This window comes from Salvelinus namaycush, unplaced genomic scaffold, assembly GCF_016432855.1.
Source record: "Salvelinus namaycush isolate Seneca unplaced genomic scaffold, SaNama_1.0 Scaffold1259, whole genome shotgun sequence".
Taxonomy (NCBI): Eukaryota; Metazoa; Chordata; class Actinopteri; order Salmoniformes; family Salmonidae; genus Salvelinus; species Salvelinus namaycush.
The window spans coordinates 12,501-40,000 of NW_024057963.1; the positions used below are offsets into that span (position 1 = coordinate 12,501).

The following is a 27,500-nucleotide window of genomic DNA, read 5'->3' on the forward strand; positions in this document are numbered from 1 at the left end:
GAGCAAGTGAGGTGAGATAAGGGAGGTGAAGGCAAACAGATATATGTATAAATAAATAAAAATATAAAAAGGCCATGGAGGCGAAGTGAGTACAACACAGCAAGTAAAATAAAAACTAAAAAAAAACACTGGAATGGTTGGTTTGCATTGGAAGAAAGTGCAAAGTAGAGACAGAAATAATGGGGTGCAAAGGAGCAAAATAAATTAATAAATAAATACAGTAGGTAAAGAGGTAGTTGTTTGGGCTAAATTGTAGATGGGTTATGTACAGGTGCAGTAATCTATGAGCTGCTCTGACAGCTGGTGCTTAAAGCTAGTGAGGGAGATAGGTGTTTCCAGTTTCAGAGATTTTTGTAGTTCGTTCCAGTCATTGGCAGCAGAGAACTGGAAGGAGAGGCGTCCAAAGGAAGAATTGGTTTTGGGGGTGACTAGAGAGATATACCTGCTGGAGCGCGTGCTACGGGTAGGTGCTGCTATGGTGACCAGCGAGCTGAGATAAGGGGGGACTTTACCTAGCAGGGTCTTGTAGATGACCTGGAACCAATGGGTTTGGCGACGAGTATGAAGCGAGGGCCAGCCAACGAGAGTGTACAGGTCGCAGTGGTGGGTAGTATATGGGGCTTTGGTGACAAAACGGATGGCACTGTGATAGACTGCATCCAATTTATTGAGTAGGGTTTTGGAGGCTATTTTGTAAATGACATCACCGAAGTCGAGGATTGGTAGGATGGTCAGTTTTACAAGGGTATGTTTGGCAGCATGAGTAAAGGATGCTTTGTTGCGGAATAGGAAGCCAATTCTAGATTTGACTTTGGATTGGAGATGTTTGATGTGGGTCTGGAAGGAGAGTTTACAGTCTAACCAGACACCTAGGTATTTGTAGTTGTCCACATATTCTAAGTCAGAGCCGTCCAAAGTAGTGATGTTGGACAGGCGGGCAGGAGCAGGCAGCGATCGGTTGAAGAGCATGCATTTGGTTTTACTTGTATTTAAGAGCAGTTGGAGGCCACGGAAGGAGAGTTGTATGGCATTGAAGCTCGCCTGGAGGGTTGTTAACACAGTGTCAAAAGAAGGGCCAGAAGTATACAGAATAGTGTCGTCTGCGTAGAGGTGGATCAGAGAATCACCAGCAGCAAGAGCGACATCATTGATGTAAACAGAGAAGAGAGTCGGTCCAAGAATTGAACCCTGTGGCACCCCCATAGAGACTGCCAGAGGCCCGGACAACAGACCCTCCGATTTGACACACTGAACTCTATCAGAGAAGTAGTTGGTGAACCAGGCGAGGCAATCATTAGAGAAACCAAGGCTGTCGAGTCTGCCAATGAGGATGTGGTGATTGACAGAGTCAAAAGCCTTGGCCAGGTCAATGAATACGGCTGCACAGTATTGTTTCCTATCGATGGCGGTTACGATATCGTTTATGACCTTGAGCGTGGCTGAGGTGCACCCATGACCAGCTCTGAAACCAGATTGCATAGCGGAGAAGGTGTGGTGTGATTCGAAATGGTCAGTAATCTGTTTGTTGACTTGGCTTTCGAAGACCTTAGAAAGGCAGGGTAGGATAGATATAGGTCTGTAGCAGTTAGGGTCAAGGGTGTCCCCCCCTTTGAAGAGGGGGATAACCGCAGCTGCTTTCCAATCTTTGGGGATCTCAGACGACACGAAAGAGAGGTTGAAGAGGCTAGTAATAGGGGTGGCAACAATTTCAGCAGATAGTTTTAGAAAGAAAGGGTCCAGATTATCTAGCCCGGCTGATTTGTAAGGGTCCAGATTTTGCAGCTCATTAAGAACATCAGCTGACTGTATTTGGGAGAAAGAGAAATGGGGAAGGCTTGGGCGAGTAGCAGAGGGGAGGGCAGTGCTGTTGTCCCGGGTAGGGGTAGCCAGGTGGAAAGCATGGCCAGCCGTAGAAAAATGCTTATTGAAATTCTCAATTATAGTGGATTTGTCGGTGGTGACAGTGTTTCCTATCTTCAGGGCGGTTGGAAGCTGGGAGGAGGTGTTCTTATTCTCCATGGACTTTACGGTGTCCCAGAACTTTTTTGAATTTGTGTTGCAGGAAGCAAATTTCTGCTTGAAAAAGCTAGCCTTGGCTGTTCTAACTGCCTGTGTATATTGGTTTCTGGCTTCCCTGAAAAGTTGCATATCACGGGGGCTGTTCGATGCTAATGCAGAACGCCATAGGATGTTTTTCTGTTGATTAAGGGCAGTCAGGTCAGGAGAGAACCAAGGGCTATATCTGTTCCTGGTTCTAAATTTCTTGAATGGGGCATGCTTATTCAGGATGGTGAGGAAGGCATTTTTAAAAAATGACCAGGCATCCTCTACTGACGGGATGAGATCAATATCCTTCCAGGATACCCCGGCCAGGTCAATTAGGAAGGCCTGCTCGCTGAAGTGTTTCAGGGAGCGTTTGACAGTGATGAGTGGAGGTCGTTTGACCGCTGACCCATTACGGATGCAGGCAATGAGGCAGTGATCGCTGAGATCTTGGTTAAAAACAGCAGAGGTGTATTTGGAGGGCAAGTTTGTTAGGATGATATCTATGAGGGTACCCGTGTTTACGGAATTGGGGTGGTACCTGGTAGGTTCATTAATAATTTGTGTGAGATTGAGGGCATCAAGCTTAGATTGTAGGGTGGCTGGGGTGTTGAGCATGTTCAAATTTAGGTCGCCTAGCAGCACGAGCTCTGAAGATAGATGGGGGGCAATCAGTTCACATATAGTGTCCAGAGCACAGCTGGGGGCAGAGGGTGGTCTATAGCAGGCGGCAACGGTGAGAGACTTGTTTTTAGAGAGGTGGATTTTTAAAAGTAGAAGTTCAAATTGTTTGGGAACAGACCTGGATAGTATAACAGAACTCTGCAGGCAGTCTTTGCAGTAGATTGCAACACCGCCCCCTTTGGCCGTTCTATCTTGTCTGAAAATATTGTAATTGGGGATAAAAATGTCTGAATTTTTGGTGGTCTTTCTAAGCCAGGATTCAGACACGGCTAAAACATCCGGGTTGGTAGAGTGTGCTAAAGCAGTGAACAAAACAAACTTAGGGAGGAGGCTCCTAATGTTAACATGCATGAAGCCAAGGCTATTACGGTTACAGAAGTCATCAAAAGAGAGCGCCTGGGGAATAGGAGTGGAGCCAGGTACTGCAGGGCCTGGATTCACCTCTACATCACCAGAGGAACAGAGGAGAAGTAGGATAATGGTACGGCTAAAAGCTATGAGAATTGGTCGCCTAGAGCTACCAGAGCAGAGAGTAAAAGGAAGTTTCTGGGGGCGATAAAATAGTTTAAAGGAATAATGTACAGACAAAGGTATGGTAGGATGTGAATACAGTGGAGGTAAACCTAGGTATTGAGTGATGATGAGAGAGATCTTGTCTCTAGAAACATCATTGAAACCAGGTGATGTCATCGCATATGTGGGTGGTGGAACTGCAGGGTTGGATATGGTATAGAGAGCAGGGCTAGAATCTCTACAGTGAAATAAGCCAATAAACACTAACCAGAACAGCAATGGACAAGGCATATTTACATTAAGGAGAGGCAAGCTTAATCGAGTGATAAATAAGGGTCCAGTGAGTAGAGGTTGGTAGGGGTCGTGGCGATCCAGACAGCTGGCCGGGTATATGGCTATCGGTAGCAGCATAGGATGGAGGTCTGTTTGTAGATACCTCGTGCGTTTCCGTCGGTAGGTTCCGTGTAGTGGGGTTTTGTTCAGATAGCAGCCGATAAGACAGCTAACGATTAGCGGGCCTCAGATGAGCGTTCAGGTAACGCCGGGACGGAGGTGCCGGTTGGATAAATCCCTCGGGCAGATAACGTCGGCAGTCAGTCGTGAAGGCCCGGTGGGGTTCCGTATCTGCAGCAGCAACAAAGAAACGGGTCCGGATGGTGATGGAACTCCTCAGCTGGCTAGCTCCAGCATGATTTGAGTTAGCTCCGGGGTCGACGTAAGCCAATAGTCACACGGTATGCAGCTAGCTAGCTGCGAAATCAAGGTGCAAGTGTCCAGAGGCTGCGGTTGGAATCCGGGGAAACTGAGAGAAAAAAAGTCCCGGAATGCTCCGGTCCGAGTCGCGTTGCACAAAAGTGCCGGTAGATTATCGAGCTAGAGGAATAGCTGATGACCGCAAAACGTGGGCAGCTGAAACACCAACGCTAGCCAGCAAACCGGCTAATTTCGGGGCAGCTACAGATTAGCTTCTGGCTAGCTATCGGAGTAGCTTCTGGTTAGCTTTCAGGCTAGCTTCTGAATTAGCCCCTGGCTATCTTCCACGATGGATTTTCAGATTGAGGTAAATAGTACTTATTGTAATTGGTGAAGCGGGTTGCAGGAAAGCTTTTGCAGGAAAGCTTTTGTAGTTGAGTTCTTGGATAATAAAATAAATAAAAGATATGTGAAGAAAAGGTGTAAATATATATATATACAGGACACGACACGACAACACGGAAAAATACGTCTGAACTGCTAAGCCACCTTGGTAATCAAGATGCAAGCATGCTAAGGGTTTGTTATTTACACGAGCATGCTAAGGGTTTGTTATTTACACTAGCATGCTAAGGGTTTGTTATTTACACTAGCATGCTAAGGGTTTGTTATTTACACGAGCATGCTAAGGGTTTGTTATTTACACGAGCATGCTAAGGGTTTGTTATTTACACTAGCATGCTAAGGGTTTGTTATTTACACGAGCATGCTAAGGGTTTGTTATTTACACTAGCATGCTAAGGGTTTGTTATTTACACGAGCATGCTAAGGGTTTGTTATTTACACGAGCATGCTAAGGGTTTGTTATTTACACGAGCATGCTAAGGGTTTGTTATTTACACTAGCATGCTAAGGGTTTGTTATTTACACTAGCATGCTAAGGGTTTGTTATTTACACTAGCATGCTAAGGGTTTGTTATTTACACTAGCATGCTAAGGGTTTGTTATTTACACTAGCATGCTAAGGGTTTGTTATTTACACGAGCATGCTAAGGGTTTGTTATTTACACTAGCATGCTAAGGGTTTGTTATTTACACGAGCATGCTAAGGGTTTGTTATTTACACTAGCATGCTAAGGGTTTGTTATTTACACTAGCATGCTAAGGGTTTGTTATTTACACTAGCATGCTAAGGGTTTGTTATTTACACTAGCATGCTAAGGGTTTGTTATTTACACTAGCATGCTAAGGGTTTGTTATTTACACTAGCATGCTAAGGGTTTGTTATTTACACGAGCATGCTAAGGGTTTGTTATTTACACTAGCATGCTAAGGGTTTGTTATTTACACTAGCATGCTAAGGGTTTGTTATTTACACGAGCATGCTAAGGGTTTGTTATTTACACTAGCATGCTAAGGGTTTGTTATTTACACGAGCATGCTAAGGGTTTGTTATTTACACTAGCATGCTAAGGGTTTGTTATTTACACGAGCATGCTAAGGGTTTGTTATTTACACGAGCATGCTAAGGGTTTGTTATTTACACTAGCATGCTAAGGGTTTGTTATTTACACGAGCATGCTAAGGGTTTGTTATTTACACTAGCATGCTAAGGGTTTGTTATTTACACGAGCATGCTAAGGGTTTGTTATTTACACGAGCATGCTAAGGGTTTGTTATTTACACTAGCATGCTAAGGGTTTGTCTGGTTGGTCAACACCTTTCTCATCCGACTTATCTCAGTCAGATGAAGTAATATCTGTAACAGGTGTGAGTGTTCAGCTGCCCAAGTCAGCTTGGCTGTTCCCTCACTAGGGTCCCTAGGAGTCAGAGCCTGGCTGTTCCCTCACTAGGGTCCCTAGGAGTCAGAGCCTGGCTGTTCCCTCACTAGGGTCCCTAGTACAGGGTTTAATAACTGGGAGTCAGAGCCTGGCTGTTCCCTCACTAGGGTCCCTAGTACAGGGTATAATAACTGGAGCCTGGCTGTTCCCTCACTAGGGTCCCTAGTACAGGGTTTAATAACTGGGAGTCAGAGCCTGGCTGTTCCCTCACTAGGGTCCCTAGTACAGGGTTTAATAACTAGGAGTCAGAGCCTGGCTGTTCCCTCACTAGGGTCCCTAGTACAGGGTATAATAACTGGGAGTCAGAGCCTGGCTGTTCCCTCACTAGGGTCCCTAGTACAGGGTTTAATAACTGGAGCCTGGCTGTTCCCTCACTAGGGTCCCTAGTACAGGGTTTAATAACTGGGAGTCAGAGCCTGGCTGTTCCCTCACTAGGGTCCCTAGTACAGGGTATAATAACTGGGAGTCAGAGCCTGGCTGTTCCCTCACTAGGGTCCCTAGTACAGGGTTTAATAACTGGGAGTCAGAGCCTGGCTGTTCCCTCACTAGGGTCCCTAGTACAGGGTTTAATAACTAGGAGTCAGAGCCTGGCTGTTCCCTCAATAGGGTCCCTAGTACAGGGTGTAATAACTGGAGCCTGGCTGTTCCCTCACTAGGGTCCCTAGTACAGGGTTTAATAACTGGGAGTCAGAGCCTGGCTGTTCCCTCACTAGGGTCCCTAGTACAGGGTTTAATAACTGGAGCCTGGCTGTTCCCTCACTAGGGTCCCTAGTACAGGGTTTAATAACTGGAGCCTGGCTGTTCCCTCACTAGGGTCCCTAGTACAGGGTTTAATAACTGGGAGTCAGAGCCTGGCTGTTCCCTCACTAGGGTCCCTAGTACAGGGTTTAATAACTAGGAGTCAGAGCCTGGCTGTTCCCTCACAACTGGGAGTCAGAGCCTGGCTGTTCCCTCACTAGGGTCCCTAGTACAGGGTTTAATAACTGGGAGTCAGAGCCTGGCTGTTCCCTCACTAGGGTCCCTAGTACAGGGTTTAATAACTGGAGCCTGGCTGTTCCCTCACTAGGGTCCCTAGTACAGGGTTTAATAACTGTGAGTCAGAGCCTGGCTGTTCCCTCACTAGGGTCCCTAGTACAGGGTATAATAACTGGGAGTCAGAGCCTGGCTGTTCCCTCACTAGGGTCCCTAGTACAGGGTTTAATAACTGGAGCCTGGCTGTTCCCTCACTAGGGTCCCTAGTACAGGGTTTAATAACTGGAGCCTGGCTGTTCCCTCACTAGGGTCCCTAGTACAGGGTTTAATAACTGGGAGTCAGAGCCTGGCTATTCCCTCACTAGGGTCCCTAGTACAGGGTTTAATAACTGGAGCCTGGCTGTTCCCTCACTAGGGTCCCTAGTACAGGGTTTAATAACTGGAGCCTGGCTGTTCCCTCACTAGGGTCCCTAGTACAGGGTGTAATAACTGGGAGTCAGAGCCTGGCTGTTCCCTCACTAGGGTCCCTAGTACAGGGTTTAATAACTGGGAGTCAGAGCCTGGCTGTTCCCTCACTAGGGTCCCTAGTACAGGGTTTAATACCTGGGAGTCAGAGCCTGGCTGTTCCCTCACTAGGGTCCCTAGTACAGGGTTTAATAACTGGGAGTCAGAGCCTGGCTGTTCCCTCACTAGGGTCCCTAGTACAGGGTTTAATAACTGGGAGTCAGAGCCTGGCTGTTCCCTCACTAGGGTCCCTAGTACAGGGTTTAATACCTGGGAGTCAGAGCCTGGCTGTTCCCTCACTAGGGTCCCTAGTACAGGGTTTAATAACTGGGAGTCAGAGCCTGGCTGTTCCCTCACTAGGGTCCCTAGTACAGGGTTTAATAACTGGAGCCTGGCTGTTCCCTCACTAGGGTCCCTAGTACAGGGTTTAATAACTGGAGCCTGGCTGTTCCCTCACTAGGGTCCCTAGTACAGGGTTTAATAACTGGGAGTCAGAGCCTGGCTGTTCCCTCACTAGGGTCCCTAGTACAGGGTTTAATAACTAGGAGTCAGAGCCTGGCTGTTCCCTCACTAGGGTCCCTAGTACAGGGTGTAATAACTGGGAGTCAGAGCCTGGCTGTTCCCTCACTAGGGTCCCTAGTACAGTGTTTAATACCTGGAGCCTGGCTGTTCCCTCACTAGGGTCCCTAGTACAGGGTATAATAACTGGGAGTCAGAGCCTGGCTGTTCCCTCACTAGGGTCCCTAGTACAGGGTATAATAACTGGGAGTCAGAGCCTGGCTGTTCCCTCACTAGGGTCCCTAGTACAGGGTTTAATAACTGGAGCCTGGCTGTTCCCTCACTAGGGTCCCTAGTACAGGGTATAATAACTGGGAGTCAGAGCCTGGCTGTTCCCTCACTAGGGTCCCTAGTACAGGGTATAATAACTGGGAGTCAGAGCCTGGCTGTTCCCTCACTAGGGTCCCTAGTACAGGGTTTAATAACTGGGAGTCAGAGCCTGGCTGTTCCCTCACTAGGGTCCCTAGTACAGGGTTTAATAACTGGGAGTCAGAGCCTGGCTGTTCCCTCACTAGGGTCCCTAGTACAGGGTATAATAACTGGGAGTCAGAGCCTGGCTGTTCCCTCACTAGGGTCCCTAGTACAGGGTGTAATAACTGGGAGTCAGAGCCTGGCTGTTCCCTCACTAGGGTCCCTAGTACAGGGTATAATAACTGGAGCCTGGCTGTTCCCTCACTAGGGTCCCTAGTACAGGGTTTGATAACTGGGAGTCAGAGCCTGGCTGTTCCCTCACTAGGGTCCCTAGTACAGGGTTTAATAACTGGGAGTCAGAGCCTGGCTGTTCCCTCACTAGGGTCCCTAGTACAGGGTATAATAACTAGGAGTCAGAGCCTGGCTGTTCCCTCACTAGGGTCCCTAGTACAGGGTTTAATAACTAGGAGTCTGCTGTCCCCTGAAGGAGATCAGCTGTTTTTAAAATAAAATGTCCTTGAATATCTCTTGCTGCAAAACAATACCACAGTGGATACAACTTTTATGTCTCTGCGTCCAGTATGAAGGAAGTTGGAGGTAGTTTCACGATCCAACGCTAACTAGCTTTAGCGCAATAACTGGTCGTTTACAACAGTTAGCATGCTAGCTATTCTTGTTCATCCGACTCAGGGGAAAGTTAGATGAATTGCTTCTTTGTCAAAATATTAAACTATTCCTTTAATGTGTAGGAAATTAGTCATTGTAGCTAGTTACATGGTTTTTGCTGTATAAATTAGTCATTGGAGCTAGTTACAGGGTTTTTGCTGTATAAATGAGTCATTGGAGCTAGTTACATGGTTTTTGTTGTATAAATTAGTCATTGGAGCTAGTTACAGGGTTTTTGCTGTATAAATTAGTTATTGGAGCTAGTTACAGGGTTTTTGCTGTATAAATTAGTCATTGGAGCTAGTTACAGGGTTTTTGCTGTATAAATTAGTCATTGGAGCTAGTTACATGGTTTTTGTTGTATAAATTAGTCATTGGAGCTAGTTACAGGGTTTTTGCTGTATAAATTAGTCATTGGAGCTAGTTACAGGGTTTTTGCTGTATAAATGAGTCATTGGAGCTAGTTACATGGTTTTTGCTGTATAAATTAATCATTGGAGCTAGTTACAGGGTTTTTGCTGTATAAATTAGTCATTGGAGCTAGTTACAGGGTTTTTGCTGTATAAATTAGTCATTGGAGCTAGTTACAGGGTTTTTGCTGTATAAATTAGTCATTGGAGCTAGTTACAGGGTTTTTGCTGTATAAATTAGTCATTGGAGCTAGTTACAGGGTTTTTGCTGTATAAATTAGTCATTGGAGCTAGTTACATGGTTTTTGCTGTATAAATTAGTCATTGGAGCTAGTTACAGGGGTTTTTGCTGTATAAATTAGTCATTGGAGCTAGTTACATGGTTTTTGCTATATAAATGAGTCATTGGAGCTAGTTACAGGGTTTTTGCTGTATAAATTAGTCATTGGAGCTAGTTACATGGTTTTTGCTGTATAAATTAATCATTGGAGCTAGTTACAGGGTTTTTGCTGTATAAATGAGTCATTGGAGCTAGTTACAGGGGTTTTGCTGTATAGACTATTCTTAGGCGGGCTGTCTCTGGTCATTACTTGGGTATAGAAAAATGTCCCAAAAAAATGTTGAACTATATTTTTTTAATAATACCATCTTTGATAACCTAACAATCAATTAAAAGCTAGACAGTCAGGGAGAATAGAAGAAATAAATACAACGGACATTCAGAGCACATGCCCACTGATTTTGGTATAATGTTTTAGCAGAGGAACACCAGCCAAGGCAAAATGCATAGAAATGCAGAAAAGGTGCTTTACAACAGCAGAATGTTCTCTACACTGACAAGATAGTCTTGTGTCTTTCTAGCTAAAAGACTATGTTAGAGTTTACACCTCCTCTTCCAATGAACTGTGGGGAGGTCCAAATAATGGAACTGTTGACTGTCGTTGTTCAAATCATTCTGGGGGTTTGACTGCTCTGGGGATGATCACTTACATCTCATGGTCTTCACTCTGAGTGGCAGAATTGGGATAAAGTCTTTTCATCCAAATTAATTGAAGTTTAGGCATAAGGTTAGCAGTGTGGTTAAGGTTAGGTTTAAAAATCACATTTTAGGCAGGGTTTATGACTTTGTGGCTGTGGTAACGAGTGGAAACCATATAATAGGTCAATAGAATAGGCCTACTTTGCTCCTTCCAGAGAGACATCAGGGATTGTAACGTACTCTGTTTCATGTAAACATGGCTCTCTCGGGGTATACTGTCCCCATCCATACAGCCAGCTGGGTTCTCAGTACATCGCGCAGACATCTCTCCGGGAAGAAGAAAGGCGGGGTTGTGTGTTTCATGATTAAAGACCAACATTGGTTTAAGGAAATTGTGATAAATAACGTATAATGCTTTCATTTAAGGACCAAAACATTTACAACTGAAGAGATTGCTGAATAGTTCGGAAGAGATTTTCAATGTACCGATTCCATGACACATGGTTTATGAATTGATACACAAACAACACACAACTTAGATTTTTTTATTTAAATTGTACAAAATTCGTGCAACCAATAGAAATGTTATATATATTTATATATAACTATTATAATATAATTATATATATATATATGGGAAATACAACCATCCCAGCTCTGCAGATTTTGCTGTGAAGAGACAGAATCATTTGATTATTGGTACTGTCCATATGTAGCTTGTTTTTTGGTCGCAGGTTCAGGAATGGCGTGAACTCTGCAAATAGCACTGCTGGGTGATCTGAAAAGTCATAGTCAATCGATCAATAATTATAATACCGTTAATCAAAACATGTTATCTTTGTAATTTACAATCTGTAGAAACTATGAGAATAGAAAAGTTCAGAACTTTTGTGAAACATCCCTTTTCTTATCGTTTTGTTTTGGTTGTGTTTCCAGCTGGACAGAGATCGATGACATGCTTCGTAAATCCACCAACCTGTTGTTGACGAGGACACTGAGTGGCTGTCTACAGAACCTCATCAAGAAACCCCATATAGGACTAACTGAGGTACAGTACATTATTCCATACGTGACCAAAAGTATGTGGACACCTGCTCGTCCAACATCTCATTCCATAATCATGGGTATTCATATGGAGTTGGTCTCCCCCCCCCCACTCTACTGGGAAGGCTTTCTACTCGATGTTGGAACATTGCTGCGGGAACTTGCTTTCATTCCAATTCATCCCAAAGGTGTTCGATGGGGTTGAAGTCAGGGCTCTGTGCCAGCCAGTCAAGTTCTTCCACACCGATCTCGACAAAGCATTTCTCTATGGACCTCACTTTGTGCACGTGGGGCCTTCCTGCTGAAACGGAACGGGCCTTCCTCAAACTGTTGCAACAAAGTTAGGGAAGAACAGAATCAATTAGGATGTCATTGTATGCTGTAACATTAAGATTTCCCTTCTCTGGAACTAATGGGCCGGAACCATGAAAAACAGCCCCAGACCATTATTCCTCCTCCACCAAACTTCACAGTCGGCACTATGCATTCAGGCAGGTAGCGTTCTCTTGGCATCCGCCAAACCCAGATTCGTCCGTCGGACTGCCAGATGGTGAAGGGTGATTCATCACGCCAGAGAACCCATTTCCACTGCTCCAGAGTCCATTGTTAGACCACTCCAGTCGACGCTTGGAATACCGCATGGTGATTGCTGAATAGTTCGGAAGAGATTTTCAATGTATTTTCAATGTAATTCAATATATATTTATATATAACTATTATAATATTTCCACTGCATTTCCACTGCTCCAGAGTCCATTGTTAGACCACTCCAGTCGACGCTTGGAATACCGCATGGTGATCTTAGGCTTGTGTGCGGCTGCTCGGCCATGGAAACCCATTTCATGAAGCTCCCGAAGGAACAGTTCTTGTGCTGACGTTGCTTTCCAGAGGCAGTTTGGAACTCGGTAGTGAGTGTTGCAACCGATAATTTTTTTAAGCTCTACGCGCTTCAACACTCGGCAGCCCCATTCTGTGAGCTCGTGTGGCCTACCACTTCGCGGCTGAGCCGTTGTTGCTCCTAGACATGTCCACTTCACAATAACAGCACTTACAGTTGACCGGGGAAGTTCTAGAAGGGCAGAAATTTGATGAACTGACTTGTTGGAAAGATGATATATGACAGTGCCACGTTGAACGTGACTGAGCTCTTCAGTAAGGCCATTCTACTGCCAATGTTTGTCTATGGAGATTGCATAGGTGTTTGCTCGATTTTATACACGTGTCAGCAATGGGTGTAGCTGAAATAGCCGACTCCGCTAATTGAAAGGTGTCCCGGACAGTTTATTAGGTACAAGTCAAATTGTATTAGCCACATGCGCCGAATACAACCTTACAGTGGCATGATTATTTACAAGCCCCTAACCAACAATGCAGTTTAAAAAATAAGATTAAGAAATAAAAGTAACAAGTAATTAAAGAGCAGCAGTAAAATAACAATAGTGAGACTATATACAGGGGGGGGTACCAGCACAGAGTCAATGTGCGGGGGCACCGGTTAGTCGAGGTAATTGAGGTAATATGTACATGTAGGTAGAGTTATTAACGTGACTAATCATAGATCATAACAGCGGCATAAAAAGTGGGGGCAATGCAAATAGTCTGGTTAGCCATTTGATTAGATGTTCAGTAGTCTTATGGCTTGGGGGTAGAAACTGTTTAGAAGCCTCTTGGACCTAGACTTGGAGCTCCAGTACCGCTTGCTGTACGGTAGCAGAGAGAACAGTCTATGGACTAGGGTAGCTGGAGTCTTTTACAATTTTTAGGGCCTTCCTCTGACACTGCCTGGTATAGAGGTCCTGAATGGCAGGAAGTTTTGCCCCAGTGATGTACTGGGCCGTTCGCACTACCCTCTGTAGTGCCTTGCGGTCGGAGGCTGAGCAGTTGCTGTACCAGGCAGTGATGCAATCAGTCAGGATGCTCTCGATAGTGCAGCTGTAGAACATTTTGAGGATCTGAGGACCCATGACAAATCTTTTCAGTCTCCTGAGGGGGAATAGGTTTTGTCGTGCCCTCTTCACGACTGTCTTGGTGTGCTTGGACCATGTTAGTTTGTTGGTGATGTGGACACCAAGGAACTTGAAGCTCTCAACTTGTTCCACTACAGCCCCGTCGATGAGAATGGGGGCGTGCTCGGTCCTCCTTTTCCTGTAGTCCACAATCATCTCCTTTGTCTTGATCACGTTGAGGTTGTTATTCTGGCACCAAATCAAATCTAATGTATTTATAAAGCCCTTCGTACATCAGCTGATGTCTCAAAGTGCTGTACAGAAACCAGCCTAAAACCCCAAACAGCAAGCAATGCAGGTGTAGAAGCACGGTGGCTTGGAAAAACTCCCTAGAAATGCCAAAACCTAGGAAGAAACCTAGAGAGGAACCAGGCTATGAGGGGTGGCCAGTCCACCACACGGCCAGGTCTCTGACCTCCTCCCTATAGGCGGTCTCGTCGTTGTCGATGATCAGGTCTACCACTGTTGTGTCATCTGCAAACTTAATGATGGTGTTGGAGTCGTGCCTGGCCGCGCAGTCGTGAGTGAACAGGGAGTACAGGAGGGGACTGAGGGGCCCCTGTGTTGAGGATCAGCGTGGCGGATGTGTTGTCACCTACCCTTACCACCTGGGGGCGGCCTATCTAGTACAGGGTTGGACCCACCAGAAAAGCTTGATGTGTTGTCACCTACCCTTACCACCTGGGGGCGGCCTATCTAGTACAGGGTTGGACCCACCAGAAAAGCTTGATGTGTTGTCACCTACCCTTACCACCTGGGGGCGGCCTATCTAGTACAGGGTTGGACCCACCAGAAAAGCTTGAATTCTTCAGGGCATGGATTTCGGATTGCGGCGTACCATTGACACCAGGCAGGATGGGTCCATGGACTCATGCTACTTAAGCCAAATCCTGACACTTCCATCAGCATGAATCAACAGGAACCAGGATTTGTCGTACCAGACAATGTTTTTCTACTCCTCAGTTGTCCAGTGTTGGTGAACGCGTTTCCATTGGAGCCGCTTCTTCTTGTTTTTAGCTGATAGGAACCCGGTGTGGTCGTCTGCTGCAACAGCCCATCCGTGATAAGGACCGATAAATTGTGCTTTCCGAGATCCCGTTCTTCACACTACTTTTATACTGCGTTATTTGTCTGTTTGTGGCTCACCTGTTAGCTTGCACGATTCTTGCCATTCTCCTTCGACCAGGATTGCCGCTGACTGGATGTTTTTTGTTTGTCGCACCATTCTTGGGAAACCCTAGACACTGTGTGAAAAGGAGGGCAGCCGTTTCTTAGATACTGTATCCGGCGTGCCTGGCACCGACGATCGTACAGCGCTCAAAGTCGCTTAGGTCACTAGTTTTGCCCATTCTAACGTTCAATCTAACAGTGACTGAATTCCTCGATGCCTGTCTGCTTTATATAGAAGGCCACGTGGAACACTGTCACCTAATAAACTGGCCGGCGAGTGTAGATACAGTGCATTCGGAAAGATTTCAGACTTGAATTTGTCCACATTTTCCTACTTTAGAGCCTTATTCTAAAATTGCTTTAAGTTGTTTTTTTCCTCATCAATCTACACACAATACCACATAATGACACATCAAAATCAGAAATGTTTGCAAATGGGTAATAAAAATATCACATCTGTGTTTAGGGAGTTTCTCCCATTCTTCTCTGCAGATTCTCTCAAGCTCTGTCAGGTTGGAATGGATTCTCGGCATAGAATCCCGGAATTCAAGCTTTTCGATCGGGTTCAAGTCTGGGCTTTGTCTGGGCCACTCAAGGACATTCAGAGACTTGTCCCAAAGTGGCCCAGACTAGTCACCTAGTCCCTACCCCTGAAAAACACCCACACAGCATAATGCTGCCACCACCATTCTTCACCGTAGGGATGGTGCCAGGTTTCCTCTAGACGTGACGCTTGGCATCAGACCATAGAATCTTGATTCTCATGGTCTGAAAGTCCTTTAGGTGCCTTTTTGACAAACTCAAAGCGGACAGTCATGTGCCTTTTTACTGAGGAGTAGCTTTCGTCTGGCCACTCTACCACCCAGAAATGGTTAAGAAGAAATACTGGACTGTTCTGGAGTGGCCAGAGAAACATATCTAAAACGGATGGCGAGATCTGACACCAGCAGTTGGTGGAGGGCACCACCGGAAACATTGAAGAATTAGAGCAGTTTGTTGCTGAGGAACCAATTATCAGTAGAAAGGTGCAGCTCATTGATGGCTACAGGAAGCATTTGTTGGCAGTTATCTTGGCCAAATGCTGTGCCACCAAGTACTTGCTCAGGGGTGCTAATAATTATAAACCTAAGTTTACTAGAAATAGAACTGGTTCTGCAAGGTGCGGTGACCAACATATTTGTGTTCTATTTCATCTTATCTGATAAGGAATTATTTAAGAAAAGTGTAAGGTTGTTGATTTATATTTGCCAGTTGACCCACTTGGTCCAGTTACGTCTCTTTTTGTATTGCAGTTAGTCCAGATCATCATCAACACAACCCATCTGGAGCAGGCCTGTAAATACCTGGAGGACTTCATCACCAACATCACCAACGTCTCACCTGAGACCGTACACACCACGCGGCTCTACGGCCTTTCCACCTTTAAGGTACTGTAGGAAATCCTTGGGGTATTTCTGTCTGAATTCTCCACCAGACAATATTTTGACAGTTTTGGAAACTTTAGAGTGTTTTCTATCCTAATCGGTCAATTATATGCATATTCTAGCATCTGGGCCTGAGAAATAGTCCATTTACCTTGGGAACGTTATTTTTCCAAACATTAAAATAGTGCCCCCTAGCTGAAAGAGGTTAAACAAATAAACTTAAGGTATATTCATTAGTCATAGTCTCTTCTCTTGTGTTGCCGCAGGCTCAAACCATGCTTATTGCTGGAATAAGGGAACTGTCATAAACTTTACAGAGCTTCCGGTACTTCAGCGTAGTTCATCAACGTGCACTGACGTAGTCTTACCTGGCGTTCAGCTCATTCTGTCAGTAGTAACCTCCGTCAGCACTGACGTAGTCTTACCTGGCGTTCAGCTCATTCTGTCAGTAGTAACCTCCGTCAGTACTGACGTAGTCTTACCTGGCGTTCAGCTCATTGTGTCAGTAGTAACCTCCGTCAGTACGGACGTAGTCTTACCTGGCGTTCAGCTCATTGTGTCAGTAGTAACCTCCGTCAGTGCTGACGTAGTCTTACCTGGCGTTCAGCTCATTGTGTCAGTAGTAACCTCCGTAGTGCTGACGTAGTCTTACCTGGCGTTCAGCTCATTGTGTCAGTAGTAACCTCCGTAGTACTGACGTAGTCTTACCTGGCGTTCAGCTCATTGTGTCAGTAGTAACCTCCGTCAGTGCTGACGTAGTCTTACCTGTCGTTCAGCTCATTGTGTCAGTAGTAACCTCCGTCAGTGCTGACGTAGTCTTACCTGGCGTTCAGCTCATTGTGTCAGTAGTAACCTCCGTCAGTACGGACGTAGTCTTACCTGGCGTTCAGCTCATTGTGTCAGTAGTAACCTCCGTCAGTGCTGACGTAGTCTTACCTGGCGTTCAGCTCATTGTGTCAGTAGTAACCTCCGTAGTGCTGACGTAGTCTTACCTGGCGTTCAGCTCATTGTGTCAGTAGTAACCTCCGTCAGTGCTGACGTAGTCTTACCTGTCGTTCAGCTCATTGTGTCAGTAGTAACCTCCGTCAGTGCTGACGTAGTCTTACCTGGCGTTCAGCTCATTGTGTCAGTAGTAACCTCCGTCAGTACTGACGTAGTCTTACCTGGCGTTCAGCTCATTGTGTCAGTAGTAACCTCCGTAGTACTGACGTAGTCTTACCTGGCGTTCAGCTCATTGTGTCAGTAGTAACCTCCGTCAGTACTGACGTAGTCTTACCTGGCGTTCAGCTCATTCTGTCAGTAGTAACCTCCGTCAGTACTGACGTAGTCTTACCTGGCGTTCAGCTCATTGTGTCAGTAGTAACCTCCGTCAGTACTGACGTAGTCTTACCTGGCGTTCAGCTCATTGTGTCAGTAGTAACCTCCGTCAGTGCTGACGTAGTCTTACCTGGCGTTCAGCTCATTGTGTCAGTAGTAACCTCCGTCAGTACTGACGTAGTCTTACCTGGCGTTCAGCTCATTGTGTCAGTAGTAACCTCCGTCAGTGCTGACGTAGTCTTACCTGGCGTTCAGCTCATTGTGTCAGTAGTAACCTCCGTCAGTACTGACGTAGTCTTACCTGGCGTTCAGCTCATTGTGTCAGTAGTAACCTCCGTCAGTACTGACGTAGTCTTACCTGGCGTTCAGCTCATTGTGTCAGTAGTAACCTCCGTCAGTGCTGACGTAGTCTTACCTGGCGTTCAGCTCATTGTGTCAGTAGTAACCTCCGTCAGTACTGACGTAGTCTTACCTGGCGTTCAGCTCATTGTGTCAGTAGTAACCTCCGTCAGTACTGACGTAGTCTTACCTGGCGTTCAGCTCATTGTGTCAGTAGTAACCTCCGTAGTGCTGACGTAGTCTTACCTGGCGTTCAGCTCATTTTGTCAGTAGTAACCTCCGTCAGTACTGACGTAGTCTTACCTGGCGTTCAGCTCATTGTGTCAGTAGTAACCTCCGTCAGTACTGACGTGTTGGTGTTCCCTGTCTGGTGTATCCAGGATGCACGTCATGCAGCGGAGGGAGAGATCTACACCAAACTCAACCAGAAGATAGATGAGTTTATCCAGCTGGCAGACTATGATTGGGGCATGCCGGAGTCAGACGGCCAGGCCAGTGGATACCTTATGGACCTCATCAACTTCCTCCGCAGCACCTTCCAGGTTTTCACACACCTGCCGGTGAGTTAGCCACACCCCCCTTCCGCAGGCAGGGGAACTCTGGGAGATGGAGTTTTGTTGTGGTAATTTGTTGTGTTGTTCTTGTATCAGTGTTACGTGACGGTGGTGACTCGGTGTTACGTGACGGTGGTGACTCGGTGTTACGTGACGGTGGTGACTCGGTGTTACGTGACGCTGGTGACTCGGTGTTACGTGACGCTGGTGACTTGTATCTACTGTGCTTCTCATTGGGTTGAGTGACGCTGTTGATGATATCCACTGTGGCATGGATGTAGTCCTGTACTGCAGTAATGTGTACATGTGTTGGAGTTGTGTACTGCAGTACTGTGTATTCGGTGTTGGAGTCATGTACTGCAGTACTGTGTATTCAGTGTTGGAGTTGTGTACTGCAGTACTGTGTATTCAGGGTTGGAGTTGTGTACTGCAGTACTGTGTATTCAGGGTTGGAGTTGTGTACTGCAGTACTGTGTATTCAGGGTTGGAGTTGTGTACTGCAGTACTGTGTATTCAGGGTTGGAGTTGTGTACTGCAGTACTGTGTATTCAGGGTTGGAGTTGTGCAGTACTGTATATTCAGGGTTGGAGTTGTGCAGTACTGTGTATTCAGGGTTGGAGTTGTGCAGTACTGTGTATTCAGGGTTGGAGTTATGTACTGCAGTACTGTGTATTCAGGGTTGGAGTTGTGTCCTGCAGTACTGTGTATTCAGGGTTGGAGTTGTGTACTGCAGTACTGTGTATTCAGGGTTGGAGTTGTGTACTGCAGTACTGTGTATTCAGGGTTGGAGTTGTGTCCTGCAGTACTGTGTATTCAGGGTTGGAGTTGTGTACTGCAGTACTGTGTATTCAGGGTTGGAGTTGTGTAGTGCAGTACTGTGTATTCAGGGTTGGAGTTGTGTACTGCAGTACTGTGTATTCAGGGTTGGAGTTATGTACTGCAGTACTGTGTATTCAGGGTTGGAGTTGTGCAGTACTGTGTATTCAGGGTTGGAGTTGTGTACTGCAGTACTGTGTATTCAGGGTTGGAGTTGTGTCCTGCAGTACTGTGTATTCAGGGTTGGAGTTGTGTACTGCAGTACTGTGTATTCAGGGTTGGAGTTGTGTACTGCAGTACTGTGTATTCAGGGTTGGAGTTGTGTACTGCAGTACTGTGTATTCAGGGTTGGAGTTGTGTCCTGCAGTACTGTGTATTCAGGGTTGGAGTTGTGTAGTGCGGTACTGTGTATTCAGGGTTGGAGTTGTGTACTGCGGTACTGTGTATTCAGGGTTGGAGTTGTGTACTGCAGTACTGTGTATTCAGGGTTGGAGTTGCGTACTGCAGTACTGTGTATTCAGGGTTGGAGTTGTGTAGTGCAGTACTGTGTATTCAGGGTTGGAGTTGTGTAGTGCGGTACTGTGTATTCAGGGTTGGAGTTGCGTACTGCAGTACTGTGTATTCAGGGTTGGAGTTGTGTAGTGCTGTGTATTCAGGGTTGGAGTTGTGCAGTACTGTGTATTCAGGGTTGGAGTTGTGCAGTACTGTGTATTCAGGGTTGGAGTTGTGCAGTACTGTGTATTCAGGGTTGGAGTTGTTTACATTTTACATTACATTTAAGTCATTTAGCAGACGCTCTAACCACTAGGCTACCCTGCCGCCCGAGTTGTGTACTGTGTATTCAGGGTTGGAGTTGTGTACTGTGTATTCAGGGTTGGAGTTGTGCAGTACTGTGTATTCAGGGTTGGAGTTGTGTAGTGCAGTACTGTCTATTCAGGGTTGGAGTTGTGCAGTACTGTGTATTCAGGGTTGGAGTTGTGTACTGCAGTACTGTGTATTCAGGGTTGGAGTTGTGTACTGCTAATGCTTATCTTCGGTACCATTTTCATTCTCTTTTAGTTCCACAGAAAACCTCAAGGGAACAAGATCATTCTAGGTTATGACAATGACTTGACATGAAGTTAGACTGAAGAGTGACTGGGGAGGATATGGATCGTTAGAGCAAACAAAATGAGAAATGGTAATTTCTGGGGGAGAACGACTGCAATGAAACTGACCAAAGAGCCAATCACAGTTGGTCAGGAAGTAGCTAGAGGAGACAGAGGACATACGCTGTGCTCTTGTTGCTGGTGGAACCCCAAACCAGACCTGTTGCTGGTGGAACCCCAAACCAGACTTGTTGCTGGTGGAACCCCAAGCCAGACCTGTTGCTGGTGGAACCCCAAACCAGACCTGTTGCTGGTGGAACCCCAAACCAGACCTGTTGCTGGTGGAACCCCAAACCAGACCTGTTGCTGGTGAAACCCCAAACCAGACCTGTTGCTGGTGAAACCCCAAACCAGACCTGTTGCTGGTGGAACCCCAAACCAGACCTGTTGAAACCCCAAACCAGACCTGTTGAAACCCCAAACCAGACCTGTTGCTGGTGGAACCCCAAACCAGACCTGTTGCTGGTGGAACCCCAAACCAGACCTGTTGCTGGTGGAACCCCAAACCAGACCTGTTGCTGGTGGAACCCCAAACCAGACCTGTTGCTGGTGGAACCCCAAACCAGACCTGTTGCTGGTGAAACCCCAAACCAGACCTGTTGCTGGTGGAACCCCAAGCCAGACCTGTTGCTGGTGGAACCCCAAACCAGACCTGTTGCTGGTGGAACCCCAAACCAGACCTGTTGCTGGTGGAACCCCAAACCAGACCTGTTGCTGGTGGAACCCCAAACCAGACCTGTTGCTGGTGGAACCCCAAACCAGACCTGTTGCTGGTGGAACCCCAAACCAGACCTGTTGCTGGTGGAACCCCAAACCAGACCTGTTGCTGGTGGAACCCCAAGCCAGACCTGTTGCTGGTGGAACCCCAAGCCAGACCTGTTGCTGGTGGAACCCCAAACCAGACCTGTTGCTGGTGGAACCCCAAACCAGACCTGTTGCTGGTGGAACCCCAAACCAGACCTGTTGCTGGTGGAACCCCAAACCAGACCTGTTGCTGGTGGAACCCCAAACCAGACCTGTTGCTGGTGGAACCCCAAACCAGACCTGTTGTTGGTGGAACCCCAAACCAGACCTGTTGTTGGTGGAACCCCAAGCCAGACCTGTTGCTGTTGAAACCCCAAACCAGACCTGTTGCTGGTGGAACCCCAAACCAGACCTGTTGCTGGTGGAACCCCAAACCAGACCTGTTGCTGGTGGAACCCCAAACCAGACCTGTTGCTGGTGGAACCCCAAACCAGACCTGTTGTTGGTGGAACCCCAAACCAGACCTGTTGTTGGTGGAACCCCAAGCCAGACCTGTTGCTGGTGGAACCCCAAACCAGACCTGTTGCTGGTGGAACCCCAAACCAGACCTGTTGCTGGTGGAACCCCAAACCAGACCTGTTGCTGGTGGAACCCCAAACCAGACCTGTTGCTGGTGGAACCCCAAACCAGACCTGTTGCTGGTGGAACCCCAAACCAGACCTGTTGCTGGTGGAACCCCAAACCAGACCTGTTGCTGGTGGAACCCCAAACCAGACCTGTTGCTGGTGGAACCCCAAGCCAGACCTGTTGCTGGTGGAACCCCAAGCCAGACCTGTTGCTGGTGGAACCCCAAGCCAGACCTGTTGCTGGTGGAACCCCAAACCAGACCTGTTGCTGGTGGAACCCCAAACCAGACCTGTTGCTGGTGGAACCCCAAACCAGACCTGTTGCTGCTGGTGGAACCCCAAACCAGACCTGTTGCTGCTGGTGGAACCCCAAACCAGACCTGTTGCTGCTGGTGGAACCCCAAACCAGACCTGTTGCTGGTGGTGGAACCCCAAGCCAGACCTGTTGCTGGTGGAACCCCAAACCAGACCTGTTGCTGGTGGAACCCCAAACCAGACCTGTTGCTGGTGGAACCCCAAACCAGACCTGTTGCTGGTGGAACCCCAAACCAGACCTGTTGCTGGTGGAACCCCAAACCAGACCTGTTGCTGGTGGAACCCCAAACCAGACCTGTTGCTGGTGGCCTGATTTGCTGCTTGCTCTGTACACCAGCTTCCTTATCTTGTATACAATCATTTCCAGCTTTTTATTCCCGTTCCGTTATTAAGACGTTGTTTTTCTTAAGGAATGTCTCCTCTGTCTCCCACAGTGATCTATAATTGATTCCTCTATTGATTTGACTTCCTCTGCCAAGCATGCTGGGTCTGTCTGATTTTCCTTTTCCTCTCCATTTATTGTTGCCATCCTTTCTCTCCTATTCTGGACATCTTTCATTTGTTTGGGTGGTTCTGCTCAGAATAACTGCAATGACCATGCTGCTATGTCGGTAAGTACCCCCCCCCCCCCCTACTCTGCCCCCCCTGCCCTACTCTGCCCCCCACCCCTACTCTGCCCCCCCCTACTCTGCCCCTCACCCCTACTCTGCCCCCCCCTACTCTGCCCCCCCTTCCCTACTCTGCCCCCCCTGCCCTACTCTGCCCCCCCCTACTCTGCCCCTCACCCCTACTCTGCCCCCCCCCCCTACTCTGCCCTACTCTGCCCCCCCTGCCCTACTCTGCCCCCCCCTACTCTGCCCCCCCTCCCTACTCTGCCCCCCCCCTACTCTGCCCCCCCTGCCCTACTCTGCCCCCCACCCCTACTCTGCCCCCCCTACTCTGCCCCCCCCCTACTCTGCCCCCCACCCCTACTCTGCCCCCCCCTACTCTGCCCCCCCCCTGCCCTACTCTGCCCCACCCCCTACTCTGCCCCCCTGCCCTACTCTGCCCTACTCTGCCCCCCCTACTCTGCCCCCCCCCCTACTCTGCCCCCCCTGCCCTACTCTGCCCTACTCTGCCCCCCCTACTCTGCCCCCCCTGCCCTACTCTGCCCCCCCTGCCCTACTCTGCCCCCCACCCCTACTCTGCCCCCCACCCCTACTCTGCCCCCCCCCCTACTCTGCCCCCCCTGCCCTACTCTGCCCCCCCTGCCCTACTCTGCCCCCCACCCCTACTCTGCCCCCCACCCCTACTCTGCCCCCCACCCCTACTCTGCCCCCCCCCCTACTCTGCCCCCCCCTTACTCTGCCCCCCCTGACCTACTCTGCCCCCCCTGCCCTACTCTGCCCCCCCTGCCCTACTCTACCCCCCCCCTTACTCTTCCCCCCCTGCCCTACTCTGCCCCCCCTGCCCTACTCTGCCCCCCACCTACTCTGCCCCCCCTACTCTGCCCCTCCCTACTCTGCCCCCCCTGCCCTACTCTGCCCCCCCTGCCCTACTCTGCCCCCCCTACTCTGCCCCCCACCCCTACTCTGCCCCCCCCCCCTACTCTGCCCCCCCCCCTACTCTGCCCCCCCTACTCTGCCCCTCCCTACTCTGCCCCCCCTGCCCTACTCTGCCCCCCCTACTCTACTCTGCCCCCCCTGCCCTACTCTGCCCCCCCTGCCCTACTCTGCCCCCCCTGCCTAACTCTGCCCCCCCCCCTACTCTGCCCCCCCTGCCCTACTCTGCCCCCCCCTACTCTGCCTCCTCTGCCCCCCACCCCTACTCTGCCCCCCCCCCTACTCTGCCCCCCCTACTCTGCCCCCCCTACTCTGCCCCTCCCTACTCTGCCCCCCCTGCCCTACTCTGCCCCTCCCTACTCTGCCCCCCCCTACTCTGCCCCCCCTGCCTAACTCTGCCCCCCCCACCCCTACTCTGCCCCCCCTGCCCTACTCTGCCCCCCCTACTCTGCCCCCCCCTACTCTGCCCTCCCTACTCTGCCCCCCCTGCCTAACTCTGCCCCCCCCCCCACTCTGCCCCCCCCCCCCCTACTCTGCCCCCCCTGCCTAACTCTGCCCCCCCCCCCCCTACTCTGCCCCCCTGCCCTACTCTGCCCCCCCTACTCTGCCCCCCCCCTACTCTGCCCTCCCTACTCTGCCCCCCCCTAACTCTGCCCCCCCTGCCCTGTCCAGTTCTGGGTTATGCATGATCATGTCTGTACTGTGGATCTGCCTCCAGGCTTGTTGCTTCCTCCACTTGTGATGATGCTGGACTATAGTAATTTACATACCATCATCACGTTTAGTTCAAGTTAAATCTAACAGGTTATTTTATCTGTACGTTGTCTGAACACACACAGGGTGTCGATGACTTTATTTGTACAGCTCCAGTATGTGTAACAGATTGTATAAAAAATGGGTTATAGGGGTACCATTGGACCAGGGCCTATGGGGTATAGGGTACCATTGGACCAGGGCCTATGGGGTATAGGGTACCATTTGACCAGGGCCTATGGGGTATAGGGTACCATTTGACCAGGGCCTATGGGGTATAGGGTACCATTTGACCAGGGCCTATGGGGTATAGGGTACCATTGGACCAGGGCCTATGGGGTATAGGGTACCATTTGACCAGGGCCTATGGGGTATAGGGTACCATTTGACCAGGGCCTATGGGGTATAGGGTACCATTTGACCAGGGCCTATGGGGTACCATTTGACCAGGGCCTATGGGGTATAGGGTACCATTGGACCAGGGCCTATGGGGTATAGGGTACCATTTGACCAGGGCCTATGGGGTATAGGGTACCATTTGACCAGGGCCTATGGGGTATAGGGTACCATTGGACCAGGGCCTATGGGGTATAGGGTACCATTTGACCAGGGCCTATGGGGTATAGGGTACCATTTGACCAGGGCCTATGGGGTATAGGGTACCATTTGACCAGGGCCTATGGGGTACCATTTGACCAGGGCCTATGGGGTATAGGGTACCATTGGACCAGGGCCTATGGGGTATAGGGTACCATTGGACCAGGGCCTATGGGGTATAGGGTACCATTTGACCAGGGCCTATGGGGTATAGGGTACCATTTGACCAGGGCCTATGGGGTATAGGGTACCATTTGACCAGGGCCTATGGGGTATAGGGTACCATTTGACCAGGGCCTATGGGGTATAGGGTACCATTTGACCAGGGCCTATGGGGTACCATTTGACCAGGGCCTATGGGGTATAGGGTACCATTTGACCAGGGCCTATGGGGTATAGGGTACCATTTGACCAGGGCCTATGGGGTATAGGGTACCATTTGACCAGAGCCTATGGGGTATAGGGGTACCATTTGACCAGGGCCTATGGGGTATAGGGGTACCATTTGACCAGGGCCTATGGGGTATAGGGGTACCATTTGACCAGGGCCTATGGGGTATAGGGTACCATTTGACCAGGGCCTATGGGGTACCATTTGACCAGGGCCTATGGGGTACCATTTGACCAGGGCCTATGGGGTATAGGGTACCATTTGACCAGGGCCTATGGGGTATAGGGTACCATTTGACCAGGGCCTATGGGGTATAGGGTGCCATTTGACCAGGGCCTATGGGGTATAGGGTGCCATTTGACCAGGGCCTATGGGGTATAGGGTGCCATTTGACCAGGGCCTATGGGGTATAGGGTGCCATTTGACCAGGGCCTATGGGGTATAGGGTACCATTTGACCAGGGCCTATGGGGTATAGGGTACCATTTGACCAGGGCCTATGGGGTATAGGGTACCATTTGACCAGGGCCTATGGGGTATAGGGTACCATTTGACCAGGGCCTATGGGGTATAGGGTACCATTTGACCATGGCCTATGGGGTATAGGGTACCATTTGACCAGGGCCTATGGGGTACCATTTGACCAGGGCCTATGGGGTATAGGGTACCATTTGACCAGGGCCTATGGGGTACCATTTGACCAGGGCCTATGGGGTATAGGGTACCATTTGACCATGGCCTATGGGGTATAGGGTACCATTTGACCAGGGCCTATGGGGTATAGGGTACCATTTGACCAGGGCCTATGGGGTATAGGGTACCATTTGACCATGGCCTATGGGGTATAGGGTACCATTTGACCAGGGCCTATGGGGTATAGAGTACCATTTGACCAGGGCCTATGGGGTATAGGGGTACCATTTGACCAGGGCCTATGGGGTATAGGGTACCATTTGACCAGGGCCTATGGGGTATAGGGTACCATTTGACCAGGGCCTATGGGGTATAGGGTACCATTTGACCAGGGCCTATGGGGTATAGGGTACCATTTGACCAGGGCCTATGGGGTATAGGGTACCATTTGACCATGGCCTATGGGGTATAGGGTACCATTTGACCAGGGCCTATGGGGTATAGGGGTACCATTTGACCAGGGCCTATGGGGTATAGGGTACCATTTGACCAGGGCCTATGGGGTATAGGGTACCATTTGACCATGGCCTATGGGGTATAGGGTACCATTTGACCATGGCCTATGGGGTATAGGGTACCATTTGACCAGGGCCTATGGGGTATAGGGTACCATTTGACCAGGGCCTATGGGGTATAGGGTACCATTTGACCAGGGCCTATGGGGTATAGGGTACCATTTGACCAGGGCCTATGGGGTATAGGGTACCATTTGACCAGGGCCTATGGGGTATAGGGTGCCATTTGACCAGGGCCTATGGGGTATAGGGTACCATTTGACCAGGGCCTATGGGGTATAGGGTACCATTTGACCAGGGCCTATGGGGTACCATTTGACCAGGGCCTATGGGGTACCATTTGACCAGGGCCTATGGGGTACCATTTGACCAGGGCCTATAGGGTACCATTTGACCAGGGCCTATAGGGTACCATTTGACCAGGACCTATAGGGTACCATTTGACCAGGGCCTATGGGGTATAGGGTACCATTTAATCAACGCCACCTTCACGAACAGATCTGGGACCAGTCTAATCAACAGATCTGGGACCAGTCTAATCAACAGATCTGGGACCAGTCTAGTCTAATCAACAGATCTGGGACCAGTCTAATCTAATCAACAGATCTGGGACCAGTCTAATCAACAGATCTGGGACCAGTCTAATCAACACCACCTTCATGGAGGAGTTAGAATGTCAGTAATAACTCGTAGTTCTATCTGCAGTGGATTCATTCATTGGAACTAAAATATCCCATAATAAACCAGTGATTCCTGATTCCCGTGGCAATCTACAGATGACCAGGGATGTCCATGTTCAGAGGTCTCCTCTAGTTTTGATTTGCCATTTTCTAGGACAATGGTTTTGGTTTCCAAAATGGGGACTTGGGCATTGTGTAGGGTAGTCTGAAGCACATTGAAGAGATGAGAGGGGATACGTGTCTTGGACAGCATGGACCACCACACAGTCCAACCCATGTATCTGTGGTGTGCTCTCGATCAGCATTCAGCATGACACAGCCTGGTGTAGCAGTAACCATTAGTGCATGATGTTTCTCTGTGCTCTGTTGGTCTGGTCTGGGCTGGATATGATCGTTTTCGACTGCTTTTTCCCCTCCCTCTACAACCTCACAACCCTGTCCATTTGAATCCATCATTCTGTTTTGAGCCTCATCTGTGCTGTTCTTCTGTCTGCATGTTTTTAATCCATGTTCAGAGTCGTTATATAACCTGGTGTTATCTAGAGAACATGGGC

General features: G+C 48.7%; 1 protein-coding gene across 1 annotated transcript in view; it reads left to right on the top strand.

The window, feature by feature from the left end:
* The window catches only part of LOC120036232 (exocyst complex component 6), a gene marked incomplete at its 5' end in the record, with an annotated part of 59,596 nt that overhangs the window by 7,792 nt on the left and 24,304 nt on the right, over nucleotides 1-27,500 (top strand). The window contains 3 exons of the mRNA XM_038982712.1: nucleotides 11,211-11,322; nucleotides 15,787-15,921; nucleotides 17,955-18,134. Coding sequence (XP_038838640.1) covers nucleotides 11,211-11,322; nucleotides 15,787-15,921; nucleotides 17,955-18,134 — 427 coding nt within the window. The remainder of the gene's footprint in view (nucleotides 1-11,210; nucleotides 11,323-15,786; nucleotides 15,922-17,954; nucleotides 18,135-27,500) is intronic.